The following is a 27,896-nucleotide window of genomic DNA, read 5'->3' as shown; positions in this document are numbered from 1 at the left end:
CATATGGCAGTGAACCCAGAATGTGCACTCAGATCCCCATAATGAAAGACACAACTGCCACATGACAATTATTCTTGCACACCGGCTAAGAGTTGAAAAAACAAAATATACACTATTTCACACTTGTTGCACACTAGCCTTTCTTCATAACTGTGAAATTGTCGCAACAATGTATTCACACATAGGTTCCGCAAACTCGGGCATTTTGTGGCATACAAGAAAAGGTAGAATTTTGTGCTGTCCTTAATTTTTTAGCTGAATCAGTAATCACTTGCTCAAATACTCTCTCAATAGATTTGTGCTCAATTTTCGGGCTGAATCAGTAATCACTTGCTTTAATATTCTCTCAATGGATGTGTGCAGTTCACATCTACTAACAACCGCCACTTGCCGCTAACTCGTCTAACATGCGCAAGCTTATCAGCACTGTTATTTACTGCCCTATGCCAATTACCTACCAACTAACACAAAAACAAAATTCGTCTTTTGGCAGACAGCCGTATGGTTGACAACATCACCTGCTGTTCTGAGGACAGCACTAAGGTATAAAATGATAAGACACTATTGCAGCCTAATGTAACGGCACATGCCGCTTAATTTCAGGGAATTCCAGGTTATCTTATTCTCCCACGAACACACTTCTGTTGACTGCACATATCCTAAAAATGTAATTCAAGTTGCCTACACCTCACCTTACAAATATCTTGATGTTTGCCTTACATTGTGACTTTCATGGCTAAAATAAAAAGAATAAAATCAAACAGCGTGAACCAAACAGACCACATAGCACAAAGTAGACATGACAGGCATGGTTTGATATTATTTTAGGTACACGAGACAACTAGCGCAACAGCATGTTTTATTGTTTCATTATCATGGGTTCATAGCATTGAAGCAATATGTTCTCACACTTTCCGCACTCTTGATTATCTGCAAAAAAACCCGAAATCACCACTGCATGACATCTTGCCTAACAACGAAAATGCCCAAACCTCAAATGCAGTACAACCTTGTTGATTCGAAGCCTGTCGGATCATGTAAAATATTCGAACTAGGTGTGGTTTTGAATTATATGCAACTGAAGCAGAATGAAAAAGGCAAGCACAAAGCGTTTTTCAAACAGTTGCAACACCACCCAGTTGCTTCCACAGCAATGGACAAAGCGTTATCATGTTTAACTAGTTTAACTATTACTTCCTCATAAACAGGGAGCTTGTTTGATTTGAGTATAATTGCTGCATCACTGCTGGTCACCCGAAATTCAGTCACGCCAGTCTTGCTGTCCACAGAACAATTTGCTTGGTTTGGCTTATGGGGTTTAACGTCCCAAAGCCACCAAGGCTATGAGGGGCGGCCTAATAGAGGGCTCCAGTAATTTTGACTACCTGGGGTTCTTTAATGTGCACTGACATCATACAGTACATGGGCCTCCAGCATTTCACTTCCATTAAAATGCAACTGCCATGGCTGGGATCAAACCCGCGTCTTTCGGGTCAACAGCCAAGCACCATAACCACTGAGCCACCGCGGCAGCCACCACAGAACAAGGATCGCACTCTTCTGTCCATGCAATTCAGTTAATAACAAAGCTCCTCGCCGTTCTCCAACACCTTTACATTCCAACATCCTTGCTGGCCCGCGCCAGGGCAGCAGCCAAGGTCGGATACAACAGGTTAGTGGTGCGGTGTAGCTCAAGGACGCATGCACCAGGCAGCTGTCGTTGGAACAGGACTGATGAGAAGAGTGCCCGCTGTCCACTCGGTCAATCCAGGGTGGCAAGGTGCATTTTGCATTGATTTTGGTGCTGTACATGTTGTGCATCAAGTAGGAACTATGTTCTATGCCAGTCTGAGTGCGTCCAAACTGCGGAGGCCTATTTGGCCAGCGTGATGTTACATCAGAGTGCCGCCACTGTGTGCACAACAGTGCTTGAGGAATTGAAAATCACATTACCGAGAAGCATAATCATTGCCTAATTTTTGATTGTGCCTTATGTAATGCCTCAAGGCTCTTGAGGCCTGAATAAATTAAATTAGATTCCTGCTCATGCATTGTAGGTCTCAGAAACTAAAAGCTCAGGTTTGAAAACATTGGTCAGGAACAAAATATTGGCAATGCTTGCGTCGCTCCACTTTCTTTACCACGTCATCTGAATAAAACCATACACCGACCCCAGTGGGACATTTTGCTTCCACCACACAAGCACCTGTACATCACGCCTTCGCAATGTACTACTATGCATTGCAGCACCGCTGCTCTTGCATTTGCTGAGGTGTCAACAGCACCTTTCAGTACTACAACAGCAGCATTACTGTAAACTGCACTGTTGTAAACTGCCACTCTAGAGAAGGCAAGCAAGAGTTTTCTTTCAAACTGAGCCAAATCCAGAAACTAGGAGTGTGCGAATATTTGAAACTTTCAAACATTGAATTGAATATCCTATTTGATTCACTGAACGAATCAAATAGCATATACTCAAAAAATATTTGAAACCAATCGAATACGATCTGCAGTGTTACAAAAGTCCTGAAATAACAGACACAAAGTTCGAATTGGGCACGCTGTAGTTTTCTTCAACGAATGTTTCAAAAACAGGGCCCACTCCGATGTTGCACAGCATGTTGCCACGATTGGTCTGCTTATCAGCGCTGCGCCGTGGTACATTCATGTGGCAACGTTCATAACGTTCAATACTGTGTGATGCAGCAGGATTTCGCCAGGTCTAGCAAACCCTGTCTTCATGCCTGGCTCCAAACAGTTGTCCCACTCATTAAATGAGATGTAGCACTAGGTTTTTCGTCTCATTGCGCGTAGCAAGTGGTTATTTTCCTAGGCGCATGAAATGACAGACACAGAGTTAATATACTGACCTTGAGGATACCTTGAGGTTAATATACTGACCTCACAGTGGAGATCACTAGTGAGTCTTTTGACAACTACATGTCTAACTCCATGAATTAAACTGCTGCCGCTAGGTCTTCGCTCTTTGGTATGAATATTCATTTTGAACGAATATTTGCACAAATAGTGAATAATCATACAAATATTCTATTCGTATATTTGATTCACTTTTTTCGTTATTCGTATTCGATTAAGTATTGAAGCAAGACTATTCATATTTGATCTTGTTTTAAAAAAGTACTTCTACACACCCCTAACAGAAAATGAAACTAGTCAAATTATACTGTAACCGCAAGCAAATAAATACAGCTTTCTTTTGGAAAAACTATAATAACAAAAGGGGCTCCACAAAACCTAGACAACCTGCACACAAATCCCGTTTCAAAAAAAAAAAATCAGCCAGACCCTGCTATCAAAATAAGCAAAGTCCACTCACGAGAGCCTTCTTTGTCTCCTTGAGCTTCATAGCTTGGACTGTTCCAAGTGTGATTTCATTTATTCCTTCTCCAGCGCTACTTTACAATTGACTGCATAAGATACGAAGAAATCGGCGGAAGATCTGAACCCAAAATGGTGACAATCATGAAGGGATCATTAGCCCATCGCCAAGAAAGTAAGGACATGCGCCTCTGCTGTTTAGTTGGGCTAGCTGGTACTGGTTTACTGGCAAAATGGTAGCCGCAGACAGGAAACTACAGGACTAGCGGTTGTCAGGACGTTTTGCATCCTGTCTGTGTCCACAGTTCCGCTACTGATCATGAATTTAAAATGCTACAGTGATGGAGAATAAATTCCAGACCCCATACATTCTCGCTACCTTTTCTTCTTAGATTTTTTAGATTATTTTTCCTCTGCCAAAGGGGGAGCACAAGAAAAGAAGGCTGTCACGTCAGCGCATGTGACAGAAGCCTGCTACTGGCATTTACTTGCTTGTGTTGCTGAAGCACACAAGCAATGAATGTTCTAATTGGTTTTCTGCTGAATTCGGAGCACAGTCATTTTTAAGCATTATGATAAACATAGGCATAGGGTGGGCACGCACACCTGGCAAAGGACAAGGTTAATTGGAGAGACATGGGAGAGGCCTTTGCAGTGGGTGTAGTCAGGCTGATGATGATAATGATGATAAACAAAGCTTACATTGCTACTGCACAAATAAAGTTATTGGAAGAAAACTGGTTCAAATCTATCTTCACATCAAAAACCACATCCGAAGTTTACATGCTGATATTAGGCAAATTATTTGCGTAATTTTTCAATACATAGTGGTGTACAGTTGCTTCAACTTACATGTAAAGCTTATAGTACAACAGCTTGGACAGCACTACAGTTTTCGTGGATAAGAAATTTGCATTTTTCTCAGTTTCTGTTTAGGTGGATTTGGCTGATTTTGAAAAAAAAATAATGTCCACATAACACTACTAGCGCAGCGTTGTATACTACATATTAGCAACTTGACCAACTGTCTTGCAGCAGCTAACTTACAACTAGTGTTTTCCTTGCGGTAAAGCTGGGCTCCCTCCATGATAACTGGCTGAAAACAAACAGCTTACCTTGAAGAGCTGTACTGTGGACTGACTCCTCATGCTGTTTGTACACATACAAGTGACATTACTGGCTATTTCCAAATCAAATGGTCACTCCAGGCTAAGCCTCTCTTCTTCGAAACACGCATGTGTGCTGTTGTCTATCACTCCAACAGTTTGCAGATGCAGTGGTTCTTAGCACTACCAGCATGTCATCATTTCAAATCATGCCCTGAATCGCCATCACTTCTGATTAGGAAAATTGAAGCTCAATCCTGTACACTACCTGCTGCGACTAAAGATAAATGGACGGAATGGTCACGGCATCACCACACAGTACGTGTGCATTTACCGTCAAACCTTTAACGGTAAACAAATCACTGTACACAAAAAGACATTTTCGAAGAGGAATTGGTTTCCTGGACCTAGAAATTCTTCAGCAAATTCTTGAGCTAGCATCGTCTTACTTGGCTGTCCCAGAAGCCCTAGCAGCCGCAGTGCAATTGCAGCAAAGTTTCAGATTCCACCACAGCTTGAAGTGGCTTCCATATCTGCCCAGGAAACATTCTTTTGACCAGACGCTTGAAGGTATCCGGTCAATGAACCTAAAATGCTCCTCACTGAATACTGAGCCATGATTAGATCCATGATCTGGAAATTCAGAGGACACCTCTGCATGGTTCTGGATACCTCAACCAAGCTCGCACATGTCTTTGTTACAGGTAGGGCCGGAAATTCTGAATGAGGCTCTAAATGCAATGCCTGCCCAATGGGTACTCTACAAAACTATGCTAGAGCCAAAGAATGATTCACAGAAGTTTTCATGATATTCCACTATACACAACATAGCATACGGAGCATTGGAACCACTGTGTCAACACCAGGTATGTTACAAAGGAAGAGAGACCTATCAGGCTATGCAAGTTTTCGAAATAAGTGAGGAAGCATTGTATTTACAATAAGCCTTTGCAGCAATGTTTTGCTTGCTTTGTCATCAGGTGTCAGTCCTTCCAACAGCCCTTCTTCCAACCCATGTTGTAGCACTTTCCAAAAGGTAGCAAGGAACAAGCCTTGCACTATCATGATCGCTGCCTAACAAGATGAGTGGGAACCCAACACCAAGCCACGAATAACAGTAAGCTGATGAAGCCCTTATGCCTCACTTCCCCCAGTGTAAACAGACATGCAGTTTTCATTGCGTTTTTGCATTGTTACAGGCCCCTAGCCTTGCACTATCATGACCACAAACAAATCCTGTGCATTATATACCAGGCACACACATAAGAAAAGCTATCAAGTGGGTGATGAAAGAATAGGCAAAGGGTATTGAATGACTTTAGTTGAAGGAAACATGTAGAAGCAAGTCACTAAAGCAACATTAGTGGCAGGCCACTGCCCGTCCACCTCATCTGCAGGGCATGGCAATCAGTCTCTCAAACTTTTTATTTTATTTTTTTTCCCACTTGCAACATTTTTTTTCTTTCAAGAAGAGAAACGCAGTCCTCTTCACGCACTTCCAAAGCAAGTGCACTCCCGGCTCTTTCTGCCAAACTCGTTGGCCCTCAATCCAACACACCTGGCAGCAAGGAGAGGCCCCGCGAGTGTCGGTACAGGGCCGCCATGGCAGCCACGGTTGAGGAAGGCTGGTTCACAGCAGCCGGAGTCCGCGACCCGTTGCGGCCAGCTCCTCCACGATGACGCTGTTGCTGCTGGTGCTGCTGCTGCTGGTGTTGCTGGTGTTGCCCATCCTCACCGCCAGATGCCCCTAGGCACCCTGCGCAACACGGTACCCTCAGCTTATGTAAGGCCTACTCTCGCCTTGCCGGCAGGTGTCACGGCCCTCCCAGTTTGACATCAAACATGCCTTACACAGTGCCCGACAATCTTTCCAGCACTTGTGAAAGCACTTACAATGTAGTAATGCATTACAAGGGCTCGCAGGCCACGTTGTAACCTTTTGCAAATGCACTGTAGAGCGCTGCGCACACATGGCAATGCAATCAGGATAACAGGTTATCCGTGTCATCCACGTGAACTTGGGAAGAACAAAAAGAGGAAGCAGCGGCAGATAGCCTTGACAGAATAGAGTAAGTTTGGTGTGTGATCGGTCTTAATGAACTTCTGCAATAGCTGCACCTTATGTTTTCACAGTTCAATCTGCAAATCCGCCCCCAACACACCGTCATATTCCATGTAAACCTCCACTGCAGCAAGTGCCTGCTTTGAGCTGTTGCACACGTGCTCTGTACCCTCACCTTCGAGTGCACTTAAGAGGGAGGAGTGTTCCCTTGTCGTGCATTCAAGGACTGAAGATGTGCTAACTGGCCCTGGCATAAGGGATTCCACACCAGAAACTGTTGGAAATCACAGCTTAGCCCACTAACAATAAACACTTGCTCACTGCGAACTGAGACAATGTGACCATGCATATTAGGGCTATGACACAGTGTCTCAGACAGAGCGAACATCCGCAAACGCACAACTCTGTTACAATTCATCGTATTAATATGAACCACCAACTAGCCCAGCTTTCCGCTTTGAATGCAGCCACACTCTTCACATTGATGCTGGTTTCACTTTTTGCGCCATGACCATGAAAAGGATATGGGTTATTGGGGAAATAAAGGATGAAAAAAAAAAATCTGCCACTGGAGTGCAACATCACCTCAGCTTTCACACATTCAAAGGCCAGTTATCAGGGCTGCCTGCTCAGGGGAACACTGAGGCATGAACAAGGAGTAGTACACATGAATCATAAACATTTCTTTCACTACAACTGAACCACTGGAAGAGACACTGCTTCATCTTGTAGCGGACTGCTTTTATCAGTCATGCAAGTCATCGTATGTACACTACTACTGTACTAATCACAGATCCACAGATCCTTTTCAAGGCAAATTAAGCAATGTAACTTAGAAAAGCTCACAAACCAACTTCACCAAATCAGCATGCTTGCCTGGCTCTCTGCAAAGGGTAGATTGGTGCAGTGCTACATAGTTTCTAACTTTTACCGCCAGACTGCTGCACACGAGTTACCCAAAAAAGGCTCTCTCTTGCACTGCATCTTTACTATTTTATCAGGCTAAAAAAACTGAATCGCACTAATACCGAAGCCTGGGTGGCGTGGCACATTAGTAAGCCGCCACCACTGCCTGGAGCACCCACATGCAGATTAGGCGTAACACTCCATGAAAGGCTGTTGCTGGTCGCTGCTAAGCAAAGATGACCTTCTGACAAAACCTAATCGTGGTAGGCACAGAAATGACCATATGAGTGGGCACAGATTTCACAAATGGCTGCCATATACACCATAATTAAAAGTGGCCTTTGATCACTCGATACACTAAAACTAAAAACACAGTGTGGATTGGCCTGATGATTGCAATACGCAGCTTGCTTGCGTTATTTCCTACCTGAAGAGAAAATGAGCAGACAAGAACATGTTATGCTAAATATGCCAACCAGCACCAAAATTTCAGTAGGCTGATGGCAACTCACGCACACACAAAAAGGCACACCAAGTTGGATGGCTTATGTCACAGTGCCGAAAGTCACAGTGCCGAAAGAATCTTCACTCACCAATGGACTGAGCATCTCCGCCGGACACCATCACCCTTTCTGCACCCGGACTGTCTCCGAAAGGTGCCGCAGCCGTGTGGTGTGTTCCCAAGAAGGGTGCGGCGCCCTTCGCCATGCCACAGGCCTGCAGGCCCACAGCAAACGACGCGGGTCCAACAAATGAGGCACGACCAGCTCCCGTGTTGGTGGCCGCAGCAGGCCGCGCCGCCACGCACGGCACCAGTGACTGCGTCCCCAGGTCACACTTTCACTAATGCACTTAACCCTTTAACCGCCAAATTGATTGCCGAAAAATTTACCAAGTATAGCCTCTTTTCATTCCAATCACAACATTTTGGGCTTTCAACTTTGGCGCCATGGTTGCTTTCCCGTCCGCTTACTATATACTCGTCCAGCCTGTGAGGGCTGTTTAGCCGCGCTTGCCTGTGTTGAGCGCATTTCTCAACTACTGCCTCTTGAATGACACTGAGGCTATGGTAGACACCACCGTGTTCATGCAAAGCTTTGGTTTTTACATGGAATCAAACTGCCGTTATATTCGTATCCGTGTTGTATATTCATGCAAATGCAGTACTTCCATAAGATGTGAACGAAATTGAAAAAATAACAAAAATATAACTGAAAATAAACAATAATCACAAAAAGCGTTGACGAGAGCAGGGTGGAAGGTGTTTCTGAGTGTTTCTTTAATATAAAACACATTGTGTTTAGTAAGCAGCCAGAGAGCATCCTTAGAGCCATGCCACCACCAACAACTGATACAGTAAAGACATTGATATAGTAAAGATTTCTGCTGGTCCAAGTTACTATACTACAGAGGGGTTCTACTGTGCTGGTAGAATCTCCCACGACTAGTACAGCTCAGGGTTGGCAGTCAAAGGGTTAAGCAGCCCACTAGTGTTTACCCCCATTTTTCTTCAAATTTAACTAACCTTAACTGCTAGCAAGAGCGTACTTGTTCTAAGCTGCTCAAACAGCTCGAAGAACAAAAAAATAATTGCCTGGCATTTGCAAACACAACAGCAAAATAAAGCTCCACAAAAGATCACTCTTTACTAGGCTTGTGCAAATATTTGAATTTTTAGAATATCGATGCGAATAATATAGCATCCGATTCACACTTTGAAGCGAATACCAATACAGTTGACTCCCGACAATTCAAAGCCTCTTGATTAGAATTTTTGGTTAATTAGAAATGAAGTGTTGGTCCAGTCAATTTTGCATGCAATCCTGAAGAAAAAAAATCTCGATAATTGAAGCCCACACTATCATTTAATTAGAAGTTATTTTTCAGTAAAGACTCTCGAGGCGACTGTCATTTTTCAATAGAATGCACAATTTTTTCATATGCCTCAGCAGCTCCGTGCTCCACGTTGGTGTCAGCACCATTGCAGCCATCCGCAACGCCGCTGTTTTTGAAGTGGAAAGATTATTTTTTGCTACAGCTGCCACAGGTGCCCGTAACGCTGCAGACTGGAAGCGAAGAGATTGCACGAGATTAGGCTTGAAGCGTGCGTCGAGGCAAGGCAGGCCAGCCTCACTTCCCTTGAGTGTCTTTGATGCAGTGCAAGCAGCAGTTAGCCTGCTTGTTTTGCAGATGATCCCACGTTTCGGATTTCGACCGTAGTCACAACGCGAATAATCATGGCAACTCACGGCTCTTGTTGCACGCTTGACCTGGCGACAGAAGTTGAGATTTTTGAAAGAAGTGTGAAGAAGAAAGGCATTAGCCTAGCCGCACTGCCATCGCTCAGAATGAGAGCCTGCTGACCTGGACAGACCAGAGACTGACGACTTCGGCAACGGTGCGGAGATCTCGCGACAGCAGCATATGAAAGGCGTCATCCTCAATGTCTTTCATAATATGCTTGATCTTGTCAGCCTCGGACATCTGGGCGTTGACACGCGAGCTCAGGGTTACCACAGTAGCTTGTGAACGTCTCACCCGACTGCTGAGAGCGCTAGCGCAAGTGGTGTTTGGCGTGCAGCTTGCGCACAGCAGGGTGTCCGAACACTTCGATGAGGTTCGCCTTGAAAGCAGTCCACGTGGAGAAGTCTGCTTCGTGGTTTCGAAACCAGAGGTCGGCAACGCCGGTCAAATAAAAGATGAAATTGTTCAACTTGGTGGTATCGCCCCATTTGTTATATGTGCTTACCCGCTCGTATGATGTGAGCCAGTTCATCGTCATGACTGTCAGTACTGCTGAAGAGGGCGGGGTCCCGCCGCAGGAAGGAGCCAGAACAGAGGACTGGGGAGCCCACCTGCATGGCTTGGTGGTCCACGTCTTTGGGCATAGCGGGGGTCGGTAGCGTGCGGCTGCAGAGGTCCAGGGCAATTCGAAGACGGGAAACTGAACCTCCCCCAAATGTAATTGGGGCTTAAGTCAGTGCTCAGGCGGTGGCGAAACCACGGCGGCGACACAGTCTGGTCTGTCCAGGTCAGCAGGCTCTCACTCTGAACGATGGCAGTGTGCCTAGGCTAATGCCTTTCTTCTTCATAGAAATAGAAAAGGAAGGCACCGCCAAGCAAGAGATTGCGCGGCAGTACAGGATCACGCCAAACACGATTTCCAACTTTATCAAGAATAAGCGCTCAATAGTGGATGCTTTTGAGCACGACCAGTTCAAGATGTCTCAAGGCTCTCAGGCCTACAAGGCACTGTTTTGCTTCCTGAGGGCGACTGGCTTGAGGGACCAGTTGTGGCTGTGCCCCTCGGCCCTTCTCTCTTTCCCTTGTCAACCTCTTCATCCCTCTTCCCCAGTGCAGGGTAGCCAACCGGAACCTCCCTGCCTTCCCTCTTCTTCTTTATCGCTCTTTTATCTCCGTAAAGAATGCGCACTGGCGCCTACCCAGATTTGGAGAAGACGCTGCTGGTATGGATCAGGGAAGCACGGAGCAACAAACTTCCTCTCGGCGGTGAAGTCCTTACTGTGAAAGCCCGACCGCTTGCAGCAATGTTGGGGATGGACGACTTGTTTCCTCCAATGCATGGCTGACACGCTTTAAAGATCATTACGGCCTGGTTTTCAAGAGCGTGTGTGGAGGAAAGGCATCGGTAAACGAGGAAACATGCACAATGTAGAAGGAAAAAAAGCTGCATGAATACCCAAATGAATACACACCGGAAGACGTCTTTAATGCAGATGAGACTGCACTTTTCTATTGGCTGCTACCAGACAAGAGCCTGGCTTTCAAGGATGATGACTGTGCTGGGACAAACGCGGCAAGGAGAGGGTGTCAGTGCTGGTCGCGGCAAACATAACTGGCACAGAATGATGTCGCCTGCTTGTAATCTGGAAAGCCAACAAGCCAAGATGTTTTAAAGGAGTGAAGATGCTTCCTGTGGATTATGCATCAAACGAGAAGGCGTGAATGACGTACAAAATTTTCAGGAGTTAGATAACCAAACTAGATAGCAGGTTTGCTCCCTCGAACTGCAAAATGTCGTTTCTTGTGAGCCAATGCAGTGCATACGTAGGCGTACCAGCCCTGAGTGCTATACGCTTGGCACTCTTGCCTGAAAACGCATCTGTTTTGCAGCCGATGGCCCAGGGCATCATCAAGAAGGTTAAGGTCCTGTACACGCAGCACCTCCTCGAGCGCATGATTTTGTGCGTGGATAACACCTCAAAATACAAGGTAAATCTACTGAGTTCCATCGACATACTAGCGCAAGCACGGGATCGCAGCAAGCAAGACACCCTCACCAATTGCTTCAGTGTTTGCGGTTTTGCGATAACTATTTCAGAAGATGCCTCTGCTAGCTCATCAGGGGAAGTGTGACCAAGTGAGCCTGAGGGCACTGATTTTGGCAAAGCTCTCGGTGACGTCCGGGCCCATTCACACTTTAAAGTTGTAAAATACATGCGACAAGTCAGTAGCTTGACAATATCGTTGCTCAGACTTGCTATGGCGACCTGTGCGGTGCCGTCTCATTCGAGTGCCGTTTCAAATAAGAACTTTCGGGAATGACAACATTCACAAACTTTCGAGAGTTTCGTCCATTTTGGCCGCACGTCCTGCGCAGACGCTCGGTCTTCTAAAGTGCTCTTGTCCCTCACTACTCGCAATGTACTAAGATGACCTGAGCTAAGAGGAGGATGTTGTATAGTTTTGATGCGAACTGCGGCTGTACAAGCATGGGCGCGCTTCTCGGGACTGGCCTGCCAGCCTCGACGCCGGCCACCGGCATCAAAAAAATGTGCTAGCATTGTTTGTTTGCATTCATAACAAGTCCTGGGATAGAGGAATGTCAAATATGAACAATTCTTGAGGATCATTGGCCATTACCAAGTTAATGGTAGAAGTGATAACTGCGATACAAGCCAATTTATCTCACAGCCATTTTTCTGCTGCTGCCCAGTGCTGCTCACTTGGCGTCTGCCAGCTCCGTTGCTGAAGGCGCCACAGAAATTGAGCACATCTATATTTTATTATGAGATGGGGTTCACAGTAAAGCGGTGACGAGTGATGAGAGTAGCATCTCTATTACAGTGCTGGCCAGTTCCGAAGTGCCCTCAGCAACGGCATCAATATGTGAAGCCGGCCAGGCTTGGCAACGACTAGGGCAGCCAAGGAGCAGCGCAGCTGATCACTCTGTGCCTGCGGGCGGAGTCTATGCGGAAAGCTTGGCTCACTCGCTGATTGGTTCAGCAGCTTGTGACTCGGAGTCGGAAGGCTGGAAAATAGAGCAGCGTGCGACTGGTCTGCGACTGTCACTTTTTAACCGAAAACGGTCACACAACCTCTGCTACTCGCAAGCCTGAATGGGCCTTTAGAAGCTGCAGTCGAAACATGCGGTGCGTTGACAGACAGCAAGAATCTGGAGATCGTGTGACCCACGAAACAAGGCAGGAAAGCAACATCGACGAGGACACTGACGATGAGATGTTGGCACGCGTCACTCATACGGTGCGGCGACCGCATCCACAAATTCAGCCTTCGACGGCTGTACGGTTAGACAAGCCACCAAGGAGCGCGCATGTGGGACAAAGCCCAAATTGGAAATTCAACACACTGCGGCAGGAGATGCGCTGCCTACACCCACTGCACGAAGGGGCCGAAAGACGAAGATGACGAACAAGATAAGAATGCAAAACCAGCAGAACTACATTCACAACTGAGGTGAGCACTCTATTGGCTTTGAATTTCGTATTTGCAGTGTCAGAGGACACCAACTTCGAAGCCATCATCATCAGCACCGTGCGTGGGGACCTGCCCTGCAGCCCCCCGAGTTTGCTTTCCCGCGAGGCACCGTGCAGCGGCGGTCTCACCTCGAGGCTGAGCGCATTCCCTTGTGAGTTACATTAACTGGCAAGAGAGGGCGCCAGCATCGCTGTGCGAAGACTGCCAAAGCCCGCGCGCGGGAGGGGGCTTTGGCTGGGATCGTCGGCGCAAGCGGGACGTGTCGCTCGCGGCTCCGCTCTTCGCTGGAGGGGCGAAGAAGCGACGGGGAGACAGGCTCCCGTACTCGTCCCGTCCGGCCTGCGGAGTTTATATCCCTTGCCCTACGCGGGCGAACATTCGCTCGGAACCGTGCTGGTGAGTCGGACGACCTCGATTCATTAGCGTACCTTGTTGCTAGCTGGCGTTATTGTTTCTGTAGCAATAAATGCCTGTTTGTGTCAGCCAATGTGTCGTTCTTTTGTTCCCTCAGAGCAAGGCCCGCCGTGGTCGGCGAGCGCTCGGTAGCGTACGCGATCACGGGGTGAGGTTTCGGGCGGCTTTGAACAGTGTCAGCCGCGATTGAGTGGGGAGAACGTACTTATCTTCCCCATTCAACCCCACATCTGGCACCCAACGTGGGGCCCGCTCTTGGAACATTGGACGACTGTCGGTTCGGTTCGAGGAACGCTCTTTGTCCGGACTTGACAAGTGCTAGGCCTAGAGTGAATTTTGATCGCTAGGACCTGCGGCATGCTTTCTTGAGTGCGAGGTGTATTGCGCTGCAGCATGTTTGAACTTTTCGACATGCTCAGCGCATTTTTTTTTCCCTGGAGTTTCTTTGTGAGGATCACTTGGTCCGCATCGAGGGAGCGCGAGGCCTAGCGCCCGCGGAGTTACCGAGCCCGAAGCGAGTGAGTACGAAAAGCCGCGTGGGTGGTCCGAGTTTCTGTATATATTTTCGCTACTGTCTCTTTTTCGACTCTGGGAGTCGCAGCTCCGGGAGCCGGGTGGCCTGGGGCCACGGGTGCCGCTACGAGCTCGCTGGTATTGCAGCTCGGCACCGGGCGCTCCAACACCGTCCGATACGGTGGGCGCCGACCGCTCAGAAGCTGCTTTGTGCAGTGAGCGGGGTAGGACCACCCCACAAAGCTGACGTCTCCTCGCGGCTGCGCGCACATAATCCGTTTCGGGTCTTTGTTGTGGTCACGGTCATTGTCGGAGTGGTAGTTAGGCCTGAGGCTTTTCGGAGCTGCCTGCACCACGTTAAAAGAGACACGGCCACCGGACCGTGTCGTTGATAGGGGGCGCACTTTGCTGCCCGCCCGTTTTTTTTGTAACCTCGCACGAACTGAGCAGTCTCGTTCAACTCAAGAAAGGGCTTTGTTCACTCGAACTTTGCGTTTGCACAGCCGCCGACACGTTTTGCTAGCGAGTTAGGCATTGTGCCATGAGGCCCTTGCGGATGCCGTTTCCCCTCCCGTGACCTACGTTAAGGGCACGCCGAGAGCGTGTCGGCAATTTTGCAGATCCGGTGGAGCCACCCAGGCTTGCTGCCCGGGGCACATCGTCTCGCTGCCACCTGCTGCGACGGAGCGGCCTGTATCCAGTTCGCCGCATCCATCCGGGGCAGCTGTGGCGAGACCAGTCAGCAGTCACCTCCGGCTGCTGCTGCCCTAGCGACTACTGCAGGATCCTGACCTGCAGTTTTCCCACCGGCCTTCGATTCGCGGGCCTGCGGACACGGTAGTCCGCGGGCCATACGAGTCGTCCCAGCGGAGACCTTCACGCCGCCTTCGGAATACCGCGGAAGTCTGCGTGGACGCTGTCGGCGTGACCTCCGCTGCAAGACGTGCCTCAAGGACATGAAGACCAGGGGACTCCTCCATAGCATGTACTTTCAGGCGCATGGGTCTATTTAAGGTTGGGGGGATGTGGGGACCTGCCCTGCAGCCCCCTGAGTTTGCTTTCCCGCGAGGCACCGTGCAGCGGCGGTCTCACCTCGAGGCTGAGCGCATTCCCTTGTGAGTTACATTAACTGGCAAGAGAGGACGCCAGCATCGCTGCGCGGAGACTGCCAAAGCCCGCGCGCGGGAGGGGGCTTCGGCTGGGATAATCGGCGCGAGCGACGCGTCCGCTCGCGGCTCCGCTCTTTGCCGACGGGGCGAGGAAGTGACGGGGAGACAGGCTCCCGTACTCGTCCCGTCCGGCCTTCGGAGGATATATCCTTGCCCTAGCGCGGGCGAACATTCGCTCGGAACCTTGCTGAGTGGACGTCCTCGATTCATTAGCGTACCTTGTTGCTAGCTGGCGTTATTGTTTCTGTAGCAATAAATGCCTGTTTGTGTCTGCCAATGTGTCGTTCTTTTGTTCCCTCAGAGCAAGGCCCGCCGTGGTCGGCGAGCGCTCGGTAGCGTACGCGATCACGGGGTGGGATTCGGGCGGCTTTGAACTGTGTCAGCCGCGATTGAGTGGGGAGAACGTACTTATCTTCCCCATTCAACCCCACACGTGCCACACGCTTTGATGGCAGAAAAGCGTGGTCGCAGTCAGAGAGAGAGTCGTGCGCAGCACGGTTATCAAGCACGAACAGGATATTCCTTTTTTTTTTTTTTTGAAGCCACTTGAAATAAGTCGCCTCTCATCTGCATACAAATTTATGCCTAGTGGAACACTCGTCGAAAACAAGTCACGCATCGTCCAGGGCTTTGTGTCATACCTGTAGCGCACCAGAATGTAGTCACCAAAGCACTGCGCTTTAAGAATCTTCCTGATGACACACAGCAGCCATCAGTTGCGGCTGTTCATGGTTGTGCTTAGAAGGATGGTAATGCAAAGCTTACTGCATTTTTCACCAGCACTAGGTGCCGCCTTTCAAGGCATGCATTTTTGAATGCTGCATCTGGAAAAATGTTTTGTCGGCGTTTCATACATCCTGCATTATTTTTTCGTATTTGGGTGGTCGCACTCCTTCTTAAGAAAGGGGGGAAAGGAGGTGTCATGGAGGCTTGGAGGTGCTCGTTATTCTCCACTCCCGAATGGGAAATGGGGGTCGAATTTATAGGTACTCCTCGTTCACTACAGTCAAAACTCAATTTAACGAAACCCGATTTAACGAAAGTCCTGATTTAAACGAAGATATCCCGATTCCCCTTCAGACGCCCATAGAGTCCAATGCTTTGACTCGAAAGAACGAAACCAATTTCATCGCCTGTCCCGATTTAACAAACCTTTTCTCGAAAGAAGCCGCCGCGCTGGCTGAGTGGTTATGGCGCTCGGCTGCTGGACCGAAAGACACGGGTTCGATCCCGGCCACGACAGTCGAATTTCGATGCAGGTGAAATTCTAGAGGCCCGTGTACTGTGCGATGTCACTGCACGTTAAAGAACCCCAGGTGGTCAAAATTTCCGGAGCCCTTCACTACGGTGTCTCTCATAGCCCGAGTTGCTTTGGGACGTTAAACCTTCACAAACCAAACCTTTTCTCAAAAAACAAGTGTGAAAAAGTGTGACCAGATGGCGCCAGGGGTAAAAAAGTTTTGTGTCGAATGCCATAAGCAGCGCTTTTAAGGTTTCTTCTGCGGATATACACCGTGCTTTCGCCCCTCTTTCTCTTTCCGTTTCTCTTTGCGAATGTTGTGTCATGTTTGCCAAGCTCAGCTTGTTGTGCCTACAGCACCTACAGTCAGTCTAGCCTTGCTAACCATGGGCACGCGGGCGTGGTACAGTTAGTCTAGCCTGACTAGCATGTCGGACATGGAGACCCACAGAAAAAAAAAGGCTTACCCTGGACGAGAAAGCGGACGTAATTCATGCTGTAATGAGTGGAAAAAAGAAATGTGATGTGGCTGCAGCACATGGCATTCCAGCCAATACTCTTTCTACCCTAGTAAAAGGGAAAGATGACCTCCTCCGCGCTACTTCGTCGGGGAATCTCGCACACAAAAAAGCGCTGAGGACTACTCCCAAGGCAAGGTGGAAGAGGCCCTCTATGCATGGTTAATGGATCTGCGGGCGAAGAACATACCCGTGAGCACAGATCTGCTCCAACAAAAAGCTCGTTCGTTCGCGTGCTTGCTGGGTGAGGACGAGTTGAAGGCAAGTTCCGAATGGCTGTCGCGCTTCAAAGAATGGTACGGCATCGTCGGGAAAGTGCTCAGCGGTGAAGCGAGCTCCGTGACCATGGACTTAGTCGGCGACTGGCTGTCGAAAAGCGTACCCGACATTCTTGGGAAATACGCTCCCAAAGACGTCTACAACGCCAATGAAAGCGGCCTCTTCTACAGGATGCTGCCCAGAAAAACGCTCACTCTGAAGAGGCAGGGGTGCCACGGTGGTAAACACAGCAACCAGAGGCTGACCCTTTTGCTGTGCGTCAACTTGGTCGGCACCGACAAACGAGACCCATTAGTCATCGGAAAGAGCGCGAGGCCATGATGCTTTAAAGGCACAAAAAAACTTCCTGTGAAGAATGTTGCAAACTCAAAAGCTTGGATGTCGCGTGCCATTTTCGCTACATGGCTCCAGGAATTTGACAGCGAAATGCGCTGTCAGAAAAGGAAAGTTGCCTGTTGCTGCAGCGACAATTGCACAGCCCATTACGTGGCAGCGGTCGAGCTCACCAGTGTGGGCTTCGCTACTTCCCCCTAATGCAACGTCCGTGATTCAGCCTCTGGGTCAAGGAATTATTAATAGCATTAAGTGTGCATACAGGCGTCGAGTCGTTGACAGAGTTCTTCTGAACCTGGAGCTGAAGCACGAGACGAAGATCTATGTTTTCATGGCAATTGAGATGGCGGCGGCGGCTTGGAGACCAACGAAGCAATCGGTAATTGTCAACTGCTTCAGGGCTGCTGGCTTCAATACGTTAAGCTCTGAAAATGCCGAAGCTGCATCAGAGTGCGCGAGCACCGTGCACCAGCACGAAGATGCCTGGGAGTGTCTACGCTCAGTGGATGAAGTGCCCGTAGAAATAAGTTTCATCGACTACGTGAGCGCCGACGCAAACACAACCCTGGCGGAAGTTTTGGGTGACGTTGGCATCTTGCGACTTGTAGGAAGTGGGGAGGGAGAGGCGGCCGAAGATGCTGACGATCACGAACATGGTGATCATGAAGCTCCCGTGCCGACAACGGGTCAAGTGATGGATGCCTTTGACCTGCTGCGGCAGTTTGCCGGAAGACACGAGGGGACCGAAGACGCGCTGGGCGCACTTCAGACTTGAGAAATCCGTGTGGTCATTACCGACTTTTTTGCTGGTAAAATAAATTTGTTGTCCCCTGAGGCCCTTCTTGTTGCGGTAAGAATTTTTGTTTCTTTTCATACGCGCTAGCGGTGTCGGTCGTTTCCGTGGGCCGCAGTTTCATTTTCGGCGTATTTACGCTTCGCAAATATGACGCCGCGGTATCTTCTAATTGCTGCTGCACCATATAATCAATTGTATCAAATTAAGTGACCGAGAAATGCATCACTCGATATAACAAAGTTCCCGATTTAACGAAATAATTTGCGGCTCCCCTCAACTTCGTTAGATCAAGTTTTAACTGTATAACCGAGTTGTGTGGCCACACTTGTTTATTGTATTTGAGATGCAATGCCACTGCCCTAATAAGTAATTCTGGACAGTAGCATCGCCCTTGTTAGTAATAAGAGAGTGTTCATTATAACTGCGACCGTTATAAGTGGGCTCGACCGCATTTGCTTCCTGCAAGTGGGCCCTGGAGTCTGTGAAATGTGCCGAGAATGCGACTGAACCGAAGACCACAAGCGGAAGAAGGCTGAGTACGTACGCGAGCGCGAGCATATAGACGCCAGAATGGGCCTCTGAGATGCCCAACTGGGCAGTTGCCTGTGAAATGTCAAAATGAGCCTGCCATTCCAGACCTCTCGGCTGAAATGCCAACCAGCTTTCGCAGATTATTGCGCTAAGCCGGTAAGCTTAGATCAAATAATTTTCTGTGCATTTTTTATTACAGTTGCCTTAGTGAATTCTGTAAAGCTTGTCTTTTGGCATATGCTTTACACCTCTAATGAATTGCCTTTATTTTTCCTGCTACATTTCCAGTTGCAAACTATGCGCTGCGATTCGAAAATATTAGCTTCGCTTCAAAACTACTCTAACAAAACAACTATTCCCTTCGTATACACTTCGAACGGGAAAACTCACTATTCGTGCATGCCTAGCCTTTACTCACAAATATGCGCTACGAAGTCCTGACAGGTTCAGCAATTCAACACCATCAAAGCATTTAACGTTTGAAATGCGGGTATCCGGTGGTCCAGTCAGTAGCGAAGTCCAAGCATCCTAAGCCATGAACTAGAATTCTTATCCCTAATACTGCATAAATAGCATGTTTACCAAATTCCAGAGCAAAAATTTATGGTTTTCAGTGCTCCGAAGACTGAAGTCATCTCACCCCTTGCAGCAAAAAACTGAAAGCGATAACAGCTTCACAGCAATTTAAATCAACATGCCCTTGACAACACAGACCCCAACAATGGCAATGGCAACAAGCTAGCCATGGCCCTACCTGGAAGGCAGTGACGACGGGCGGCAGTGGATGCTGTGGGGGCCCAACAGGTGGTGCAGCTGAGCAGAGGGCATAACCCACCAGGGGTTGCTGCTGTGCTTGTGGCGTGCTGGCCGGAGGCGTCTGGGGCCGCAGGTACCGCAGGGGAAGGCTGCACAACACATGGAGACATCTCCACCTAAGCGAGTGACTCGTGGCATGCCTCAATGCATCCCAAGACCCTGTAACATCTGCACAATCTGGGGGCCTGACAAACAGACCACTACAAGGCATGCACCACACAGCAGCGGGTGCAAGGCCTAGAAATGGTGCTGAGCTGAACACTACCACAGGGAGCTTGACAGATCCTATAAACTGCGGGATGGTAGGGCACACAACGAGGTCTGATAATGAGAATAGCAAAAATGCCCTGTCACACCACCTCACCTAACAAGCATAACACGGTTAAATGTAAAGATAAAGGGAATACAGCTGACACTGATGAGAACTAAGGGTGTGCGAATATTGAAATTTTCGAAAACGAATCGAATACAGTAAAATCTCGTTACTACGAACATCAGATTAACGAAATTTTCAGATTTACGAATTTTTTTAAAATCCCCGCCAAAATGCCTATACTTTCAATGTAAAAAACTTTCAGTACTACGAATTTCAAATTACCGAATATTTCAGAATAACGTATGTAATTTAATCTCGCATTCGTCGCAAAACGCTTCGTTATTACGAAGTTCCGTACCAAATCCCTGAAGCTGACGCCTGTCATCATCATCCGAAGCATCAGCTATGCGCTGGGGAACTCGTTGCAACGGATACAGCCCCAGCGGTATCGCCATCACGCGAGGCGGCGCGAGCTGCCGCCCGATACAAAGGGTAAGGCCATTATCCACCCAGCGTGTGGTCACATACGTACTGCGCAGCAGTCTTAAGCCTATTCAGCGCAGTGTCACCACGTCGACAGCGAACGTTAGGATCTGCGAAGTTATCGGCGCTGTGATTGTGTTGTGCATTAGCTTTGCTGACAATGAGTTCTCCTGGCCCCCGCGTTAAAAAGAAGCGACGCCAGTTTTCGCTTAAAGAAAAAGCGGACATTCTGTCGCAGCTGCTGGAAAAAAGCAAGCGGACTTGTGCAGGGAGCTTGGCATTACACCGTCAACAATAGCAACGATGTTCCAAGATCGGGACAAGATCGTAAAACTACATCGAGTGTCGCAGCTGGCTCCCTCAAGAAAACGTCTGCGGCTGGGCAACTACCGTGGACAGCGACTTTCGAATTATGTGGATAGCGACAGCGCGGCGGCTACATCCGCGGAGCTCACCACCGAAGACATCGTGAATCAAGTGCGTGAGCAAGACGATGCCAACACTGGATCAGCGCACGAAGAGGAAGAGATTGTTTCCAGCTCGAATGTCCTAGTCTTTCTAGAGAAGACCCGATCATTCCTCGGGCGCTGCAAAGATGTCCCCGATGACGTGCACAGGAAGGTCGAGGATGTGGAGACGTTCGTCCTGCAGCGTTTGTCGTCTACTCGCCAGAAGAAGATAAGACTTTTTCAAGCAATAAATTGTAGTTAAACTGTGCCCAGCGTTATCGTTTATTATTTACTTACCAACACATAAATCTGCTGCAAAGGTACCTAATTTTAGTTCTTGTGATGCATTACTGACATGAAAATAATGGTTTTTCAGTACTACGATATTTCAAAATAACGATTGAAATTCGGCGGTCCCGTGAAGTTCGTTGTAACGAGATTCTACTGTACGAATATGAAGAAAAATTGGCTTCGAATATTAAATCAAATATCTGTTCAGCACAAAAAAAAATTCAGAATATGATTAACATTAACAAGCAAATGTTGTTGCCCTAACTTTTTTTCAAAATAGTGTAAGGGCTTTGCAACTAAAATAAACAAAACTAGACTGTCTCAGCAGCATATAAAAAAACATGATGTGCACAGAAATGATTACTACTTGATTAGACTGCATAACAGTATCCAAACTGTAATGAGGTCATGCAAAACAATATCAATAAAGTGACAAGACTGGCCACAAAAAATAACATGACTAGTAGAACCTCATTCGTCCAGAGTTCAAGGGACCAAAAGAAATGCCCCGTTCATCTGAAGGCCTCCATTTATAAAATCCCCCCCCCCCCCCCCCCCCCCCAAAGAAAGAAAACCTGCCGATAATGTGAAGATGCAGGAAGGCCTTATGAGGCAGCTCCATCACGCCAACACCTGTAAGTCCATGACGAGCCGCCTGTTTTGGAGAACAACACAAATGGAAGCAAGGGGGCGGGGAACACACACTGGCGTCGAAACGGCAAAACGGTTTCTAAAAAGGAAAAAAATCACCTGCGAAGCTCAGAAACCGAAACTACGCGGCCAGGCTATTTTTGACCTAGCGACAGGGGCCTTCCGATCGTTGCCACGCCAGCCGTTAAGCCAACTAAAGAGGTGCGCAGGTTACAATGCACCATGCAATAGGCGGGATTTTTACAGGATCGCTTGCCCTATTGTGACAACTCTATGTGCACCTTCAGGAGGCTCCCGTGAAATTCCGCAAGTAGGCTTTCCCGCATAGCATAGTTTACAAAACAGGATGGTGGAGGTCACTATCGGAGAGTTATGAAGGCGACAGGACGCATTCTTCAGATGTGGGCATTAAATATGTGCGTATTACAGAAGGATTAAAAAAAGAGCGATTTCGCGTTGCAATTGTTCGAAGCGGGTTGTTGGCCATCTTGTTCGCAGCACATGTGATATGTGGGAAAGCCAACTTGCAGAATTTCGCACAAGGTCAAGCCTAGCGGCGTCGGAATGCGATCGGTCCGCGTGATAAACAACGGAGCAGGAAGGGAATAGGACCTCTGTATTGTTTTCCTGGAATTTTTAATTCGATCATCAGCTAATTTGCCCAGATAATGTGGTTTGTCCACGGTCGAATTCATGAAAGTCAGCGCAGTATACCATCGCTGGCGAGTAGTCACGAATTTTCGAATATTCGGAAATTCTCGAATATCAATTTCTCACATATGAATACAAATCGAATATCAAACATATTTGATTCTTATTAGAAATTTCGAATATTCGCACAACCCTAGTGAGAACCGATGCGAATGTGTTTAATGAAACATAAGGCGACTATGGCTATCATTAAGGTTAAATGTGTCTTTTGTGGGAGACAACCCAAGCAGTTATAAATCTTTTTAGGAGCTTTGATTCCTTTAAGAACATAAAAACAAAAGAGGTGCCAAATGTATATTCTCTATGCAGTAGGCATGCATTCGTCACAAAATCAAGAGAAAAGCTTTTTCCTTAGCTTCTTGAGTTTTGTGCATGAAAATAAGATGCAGCTCATGGTGACCAGTGCTTTGCATAGTTCACAAAGATGATGAAAAGATGAAAATTCATCCATGAGAGAGGTGCAACAAGGATCGTATTCTAGAACCTGTGGGCCACACTTCCGCGTGGTGTAATGAAGCAGCAGTTTCCTCTTTGCCACGCTCCTTCCTCAATGTTAAACAAAAACAAGGCCGCACACCTCAAAAGCAGCGGTGCAATACAATGGAACCCCGATTATGCATCCCCTGTTCATGGGATGACCCGTATTTTACGAAGAATTTCCGCAGCGTGGCAAACCCCCCATTGGGATAATGCACCAAAAGCCTCAATTATACGATGGAAAAATACGCATGCCCCGCTTCATAAGACATCCGGCAGGAACCATGAGGAACGACAGGTGCTGGTGGAGCACTTTACTGGCGGACATGATGTCAGCCAAGCTGGTTTCAGATCGGAATCAATCGCGTGTGCAACGATGCGACTGAACACAGGACGGCCTGTAATGACGTTCCTGCCAACAGCTCGGACTTGGACTCCATGGCCGTCAGTGTGAGGCAACTCGCCTGGCCCGTTTTTCTGCACGCTTCGTTGACGAAGGCGTTAGAGAAATCAACTGTGCCTTCACACCAGCATGAAGTTATTGTAGAGAAGGTAACAAGATTACACATTTCTAATGACTACCGGCGGCTAGTTCAAAAGCGCTTTCTGCTGCGGCTTCAGTGCATAGCATGTTAGGCCTAGCAACACTGAGCGAGCCAGGAGCAAATGGTGCGCTGCCACCCACACCGCGCGCTGCCGACGCATTCGCGTCGCAGGAAAACATCGTTTTTTTTTTTCTTTATGATGCGAATTCATACAGACACTTCTGCCGCAGAGTGACAGCAGTTCTAGGTGAAGCCTGAACAGAAAAACATGTCGCTGGCATGGTCATACTGAGCACTGCAAGACGTCTTCGAAGGGTGAGCACATATTTCAGGCGTGTTGTACAAATCATCGTTTTCAAGGGCCATGTGACGTCTACTTAATGCGCAGGGATGGGAGCATCTGCAGACCTCGTCTAAGGCCGCCTCTTCCAACACCGAAAAGCCTGGCTGCGCGTTATCTCAGAACTAATTCTCGCAGAACAAAAATGGGCGCTTTTATAATGCGTGGGGACAACAACTTGAATTCATTTTTGAAAGCCAGAGTAGCGGACATGTTTATTACACGGATGTGTAACCTGTGCGAGATTTTTAATTATACACAACGCTCGAATTATTAGGGGGTTTCGCAAAGTCCCCTGAAAGTCGTACGTAATCGAGGTTCTACTGTAGTTGGTACACAACAAGGAAGTGGAATTCTTCCAACACCAAGGCTCGGCCATGCACACTTGCTGGACAGGTCACACTACACCGAGGCCACAAATGACAGCATCCTAAGGCAGCACCCCTACCTGGCTGGAGGGGGTGGCTGCTGGGGGGGCATCGCAGGAGGGCTGGTGGCCACCAGGTACATGGGCACCAACTGCTGGTGCTGGGGATGGGGGGCAGCCTGGGGCGGCGAGGTGGCATGATGGTGGTGGTGGTGATGGTGGTGGTATGGCTCCCCTTGTCCCCCTGCCGCAAAGGGCGCCGCAAAGGCACCCAGGAAGGCCGCAGCGGGAGGAGGGCCTGTCTCAGCCACGCCATTACTCAGACCCGTGGCAGACAGTGGGGGCGCGTAGTAGCCCCACACGGGGTAGGAGCCACCCCCGGCTGGGCTGCCAGCAACCAGCGTGCCCGCTTGGTGCCCTGCTGCTTGTGCAAGGCCCACTGCAATCCACAGAGAGAAGCTACTTTCACACAACTGCCATTGGTCAGCCACGTACACAAGGTTCTCGCGACATCATCAGGCTGCAAATCTCAAAGACCCTATAAAAGTTTATGGGTTTAGACTCCCGAAGCGACTCACAGACTATGAGAGATATCGTAGTAGAGGGCTCCAGATAATTTCGACCACCTGGAGTTCTTTAACTCACACTGACATCACACAGTACACGGGCATCTAGCACTTTGCCTCCATTGATATACATACAACGTTCGCAGCCGTCATTGAACCCGTATCTTTCAGATCAGCAGCCGAGCACTACAACCACTAAACCACTTCAGCAGCTTGGAAAATCCAAATGATTCGAAAGAAGAAGGATGGCACGAACTCAATCAAAGGGCAAACACTGCTTGCAAGATGTAAGTTTCTAGCATTCCTTGGCTTCCACAAAATGGAGGTTTTCTATATGCAGTACTCCCCCGTGAAAACATTTGTTATAAGCGGTAATTCGATATAAGCGACCACCCTAGAAAATCTAGAGCAGTCGAGCTTTAATTGCGCCACAACTGCATGGAAGTCAGAATACAGTGTATTCAGGGAAGCAAAAATTTGTTCAGGTGCAAAAAAGGCAGTGAGCTTTGGCTGTTTCAAGTTCTTACCGGGTGCGTGCAATCCCTGCTCTAATCTGACCAAGCATTGCATGAGGCCACGGTCGCCGCCCATGCATTCAACCTTCGGGGTATTTCGAATCGCATAGGCAGTGGCCGCTTTTATGCGAGGGTCACGGAAGACTATAAGAGTATCGCGCTGGAAAGCACCGCAAATGCCATGGCTCGAGTCTGAGGTTGTGTTTGTTGTGCTCAAAAAACGAATAGCCGCTCATTGTGGATACGCAGCGCGATCGTGAAAACTGAACGGTTTTGCAGTAGGGTTTTGCATGATTACTGGGCAATTTTTTCCCAAGGTGTGCAGCTGTGATGTTTGCAAAACGAGAGTTTTTCGGTGCACAGTTGTCGATGACATATGTGCTAATTCTATGGTTCGAGTGTCGGTGTTGTGCGTTGGCAAATGTCTAGGAACAAAATTTGTTGACCCTACAACGCATTTAGACTGTCTGTCTGGTCGGATGGCGCGAATCGAGCATGACCGGCTTGAGAAAATCGCCGGGGAAATACCATGGTTGCACTGACTCGCCATGTTGACAGCCTGACTCGTTGCTGGCGACGCTCGGATTTTCTGTGTTTTCGGCAAGTTATCGGTCGATTTGCACCGTCAAAAGTGCAACGAATCTAGGGGCGGTGTTTTATTGCGATGCAGGCCGATTATGGCGAGCGGCGAGCAGGTTTCTAGACCGGCTTCCCCAAAGTCTTCTTCCCCATTTGTTAATGTAGCTCCTCGCGTCGAACATGGCAAACGGCATGTGACCAGCAGTCGTTTGCGTCAAGGCAGCAGCTTGACAACACCGTTGTTCACAATTGCAAGTGCGACCTGCGGGTTGCCTTCTCATTTGAAACGAAAACTCTCGGGAATGACGTTCGCGCGCTTTCGAGAGTTTTGTCTGCTTTGGCCGATGTGAAACAATTAGGCTTAGTGATGACTAGGGCAGCCAGGGAGCAGCTCAGTTCGTTATCCAGCGCGTCCGCGGTTGGCGTCGTTTCCAAAAGCTCGGCTCGCTTGCGACTCACAAGTGTGAATGGACTCATAATCGGAGGGACACTTCTTTTGTGCTTTTGGCACGTTTCACTGCCAGAACTGCTCTTAGAAGTGCTCTTTAAAGCGTTAAAATTTTTCTCATCAAGTGCACTCCATGGAATGTTATCGCGCAAGTCTGCCCGCAGTCTTTTGGCCACTTTTCCGCATCCAAGAGGCCGCGGTTTTCGGGCATCGCAAAGTGTCAGGAAAACTTTATTTTCGTGTGGATTCTATCATGGGGGACACCAGCGATGCGACTGTGACCAATTCGGGCACGCTGCACCGTGGAATTTGACAGTTGCCGTTCGCTCTGCTGTAAACAGCGGAGGCGCCCGGCACTCGCTTGGTACGCGTTACTAGGCAGGTCATTGGTCGCAGGTTTCGTACCTTTGTGTCCTGTTGTGTGCCTGCATGAGACTAATTCGTCGGCGGTATTAATTTGACAGTGCATGCGCCAAAGGGTCGCCTGCTCAGCGGCGGCGATGCCTCCGTTAGCCAATTCGCTCAAAGCGGGTCAAGCCCTTTATGCGCTTTGAGTAATGCGGTTAAAATGTACGGGTTTGGGTTGGGACCAGAAGAAATTTCTAATAAAGCGATATTTCGAGTAAAGCGATTTTGTTATAACGAGGTATTACTGTATGTGTACTTCCTAACTCTACTCTCAGGCACCACTCTGGTGCGAGAAAACGCTGCGCAGTTAAGCTGCAAAAAGGAATACCACGGGTCCATGACAACCAAAACATACACTCTTCACTGTGACATCTCATTAATTTGACTCCATTAATATGGAAATCCGGATAATTTCAACTGTTGGTGCGGTCATGGCCAAAGACTTGCGTAAATCTATGCTGTCCATCAAAGGTGATTTAGGTCACATCAGGTATAAAAAAAAAATTATATAACAGCTGACACGTCGTTTTAATGCACTACATTGCTTAAGTAAGCCAGCTTCTAGAGCCGGAATGACAACAAACGACATATCAGTAATTAAATTGCAGTGATCTGTTTTTTTTTTGCGCAGCACGATGCAGCCCAGCAATGAGACCACTGCAAGGAATCACGATGGTCAAACGACACATGCCCACCTTGTGGACTGCCATGAGCTTCAGGCACCGAGGAAACATAGTTGCGCCCACACGTAGTCAACGGCGCTGGCTGTACATAGTAGATGGGACCCTGGGCAGGGAGAAAACATATTTGTGGTGCAGGGTGCTAGAAGACAGCTCAGCACTTTATTCCATTTAACAAGACACCAAAGGAGCATTGGCGGTAGCTCATGATACTGTTTCCAGTCGTTGCTCACAGAGGTCCGTCGCCTGTGTGGTCCCACACTACAATGGAAACTCTGCTGAGCCATCATTAAACTCTCATATGATGTT

At 48.2% G+C, this 27,896-nt stretch overlaps 1 protein-coding gene across 27 annotated transcripts in view; it reads right to left on the bottom strand.

Annotated features, from left to right (window-relative positions):
• The window catches only part of LOC144093980 (uncharacterized), a 97,709-nt gene that overhangs the window by 9,979 nt on the left and 59,834 nt on the right, over positions 1-27,896 (bottom strand). For 16 of the 27 annotated variants that reach the window (XM_077627777.1, XM_077627794.1, XM_077627778.1 and 13 more), the window contains 5 exons: positions 27,603-27,693; positions 24,473-24,830; positions 19,700-19,850; positions 8,007-8,232; positions 6,004-6,201 (listed from right to left, as the gene is read on the bottom strand). In XM_077627777.1, coding sequence (XP_077483903.1) covers positions 6,004-6,201; positions 8,007-8,232; positions 19,700-19,850; positions 24,473-24,830; positions 27,603-27,693 — 1,024 coding nt within the window. The remainder of the gene's footprint in view (positions 1-6,003; positions 6,202-8,006; positions 8,233-19,699; positions 19,851-24,472; positions 24,831-27,602; positions 27,694-27,896) is intronic. The other 11 variants (XM_077627782.1, XM_077627771.1, XM_077627789.1 and 8 more) reach the window with 1 other exon arrangement.

This window comes from Amblyomma americanum, chromosome 6 (assembly GCF_052857255.1).
Source record: "Amblyomma americanum isolate KBUSLIRL-KWMA chromosome 6, ASM5285725v1, whole genome shotgun sequence".
Lineage (NCBI taxonomy): Eukaryota > Metazoa > Arthropoda > Arachnida > Ixodida > Ixodidae > Amblyomma > Amblyomma americanum.
Note: the sequence above shows the minus strand (reverse complement) of the source record. Positions and strands in the feature narration are given on the sequence as shown.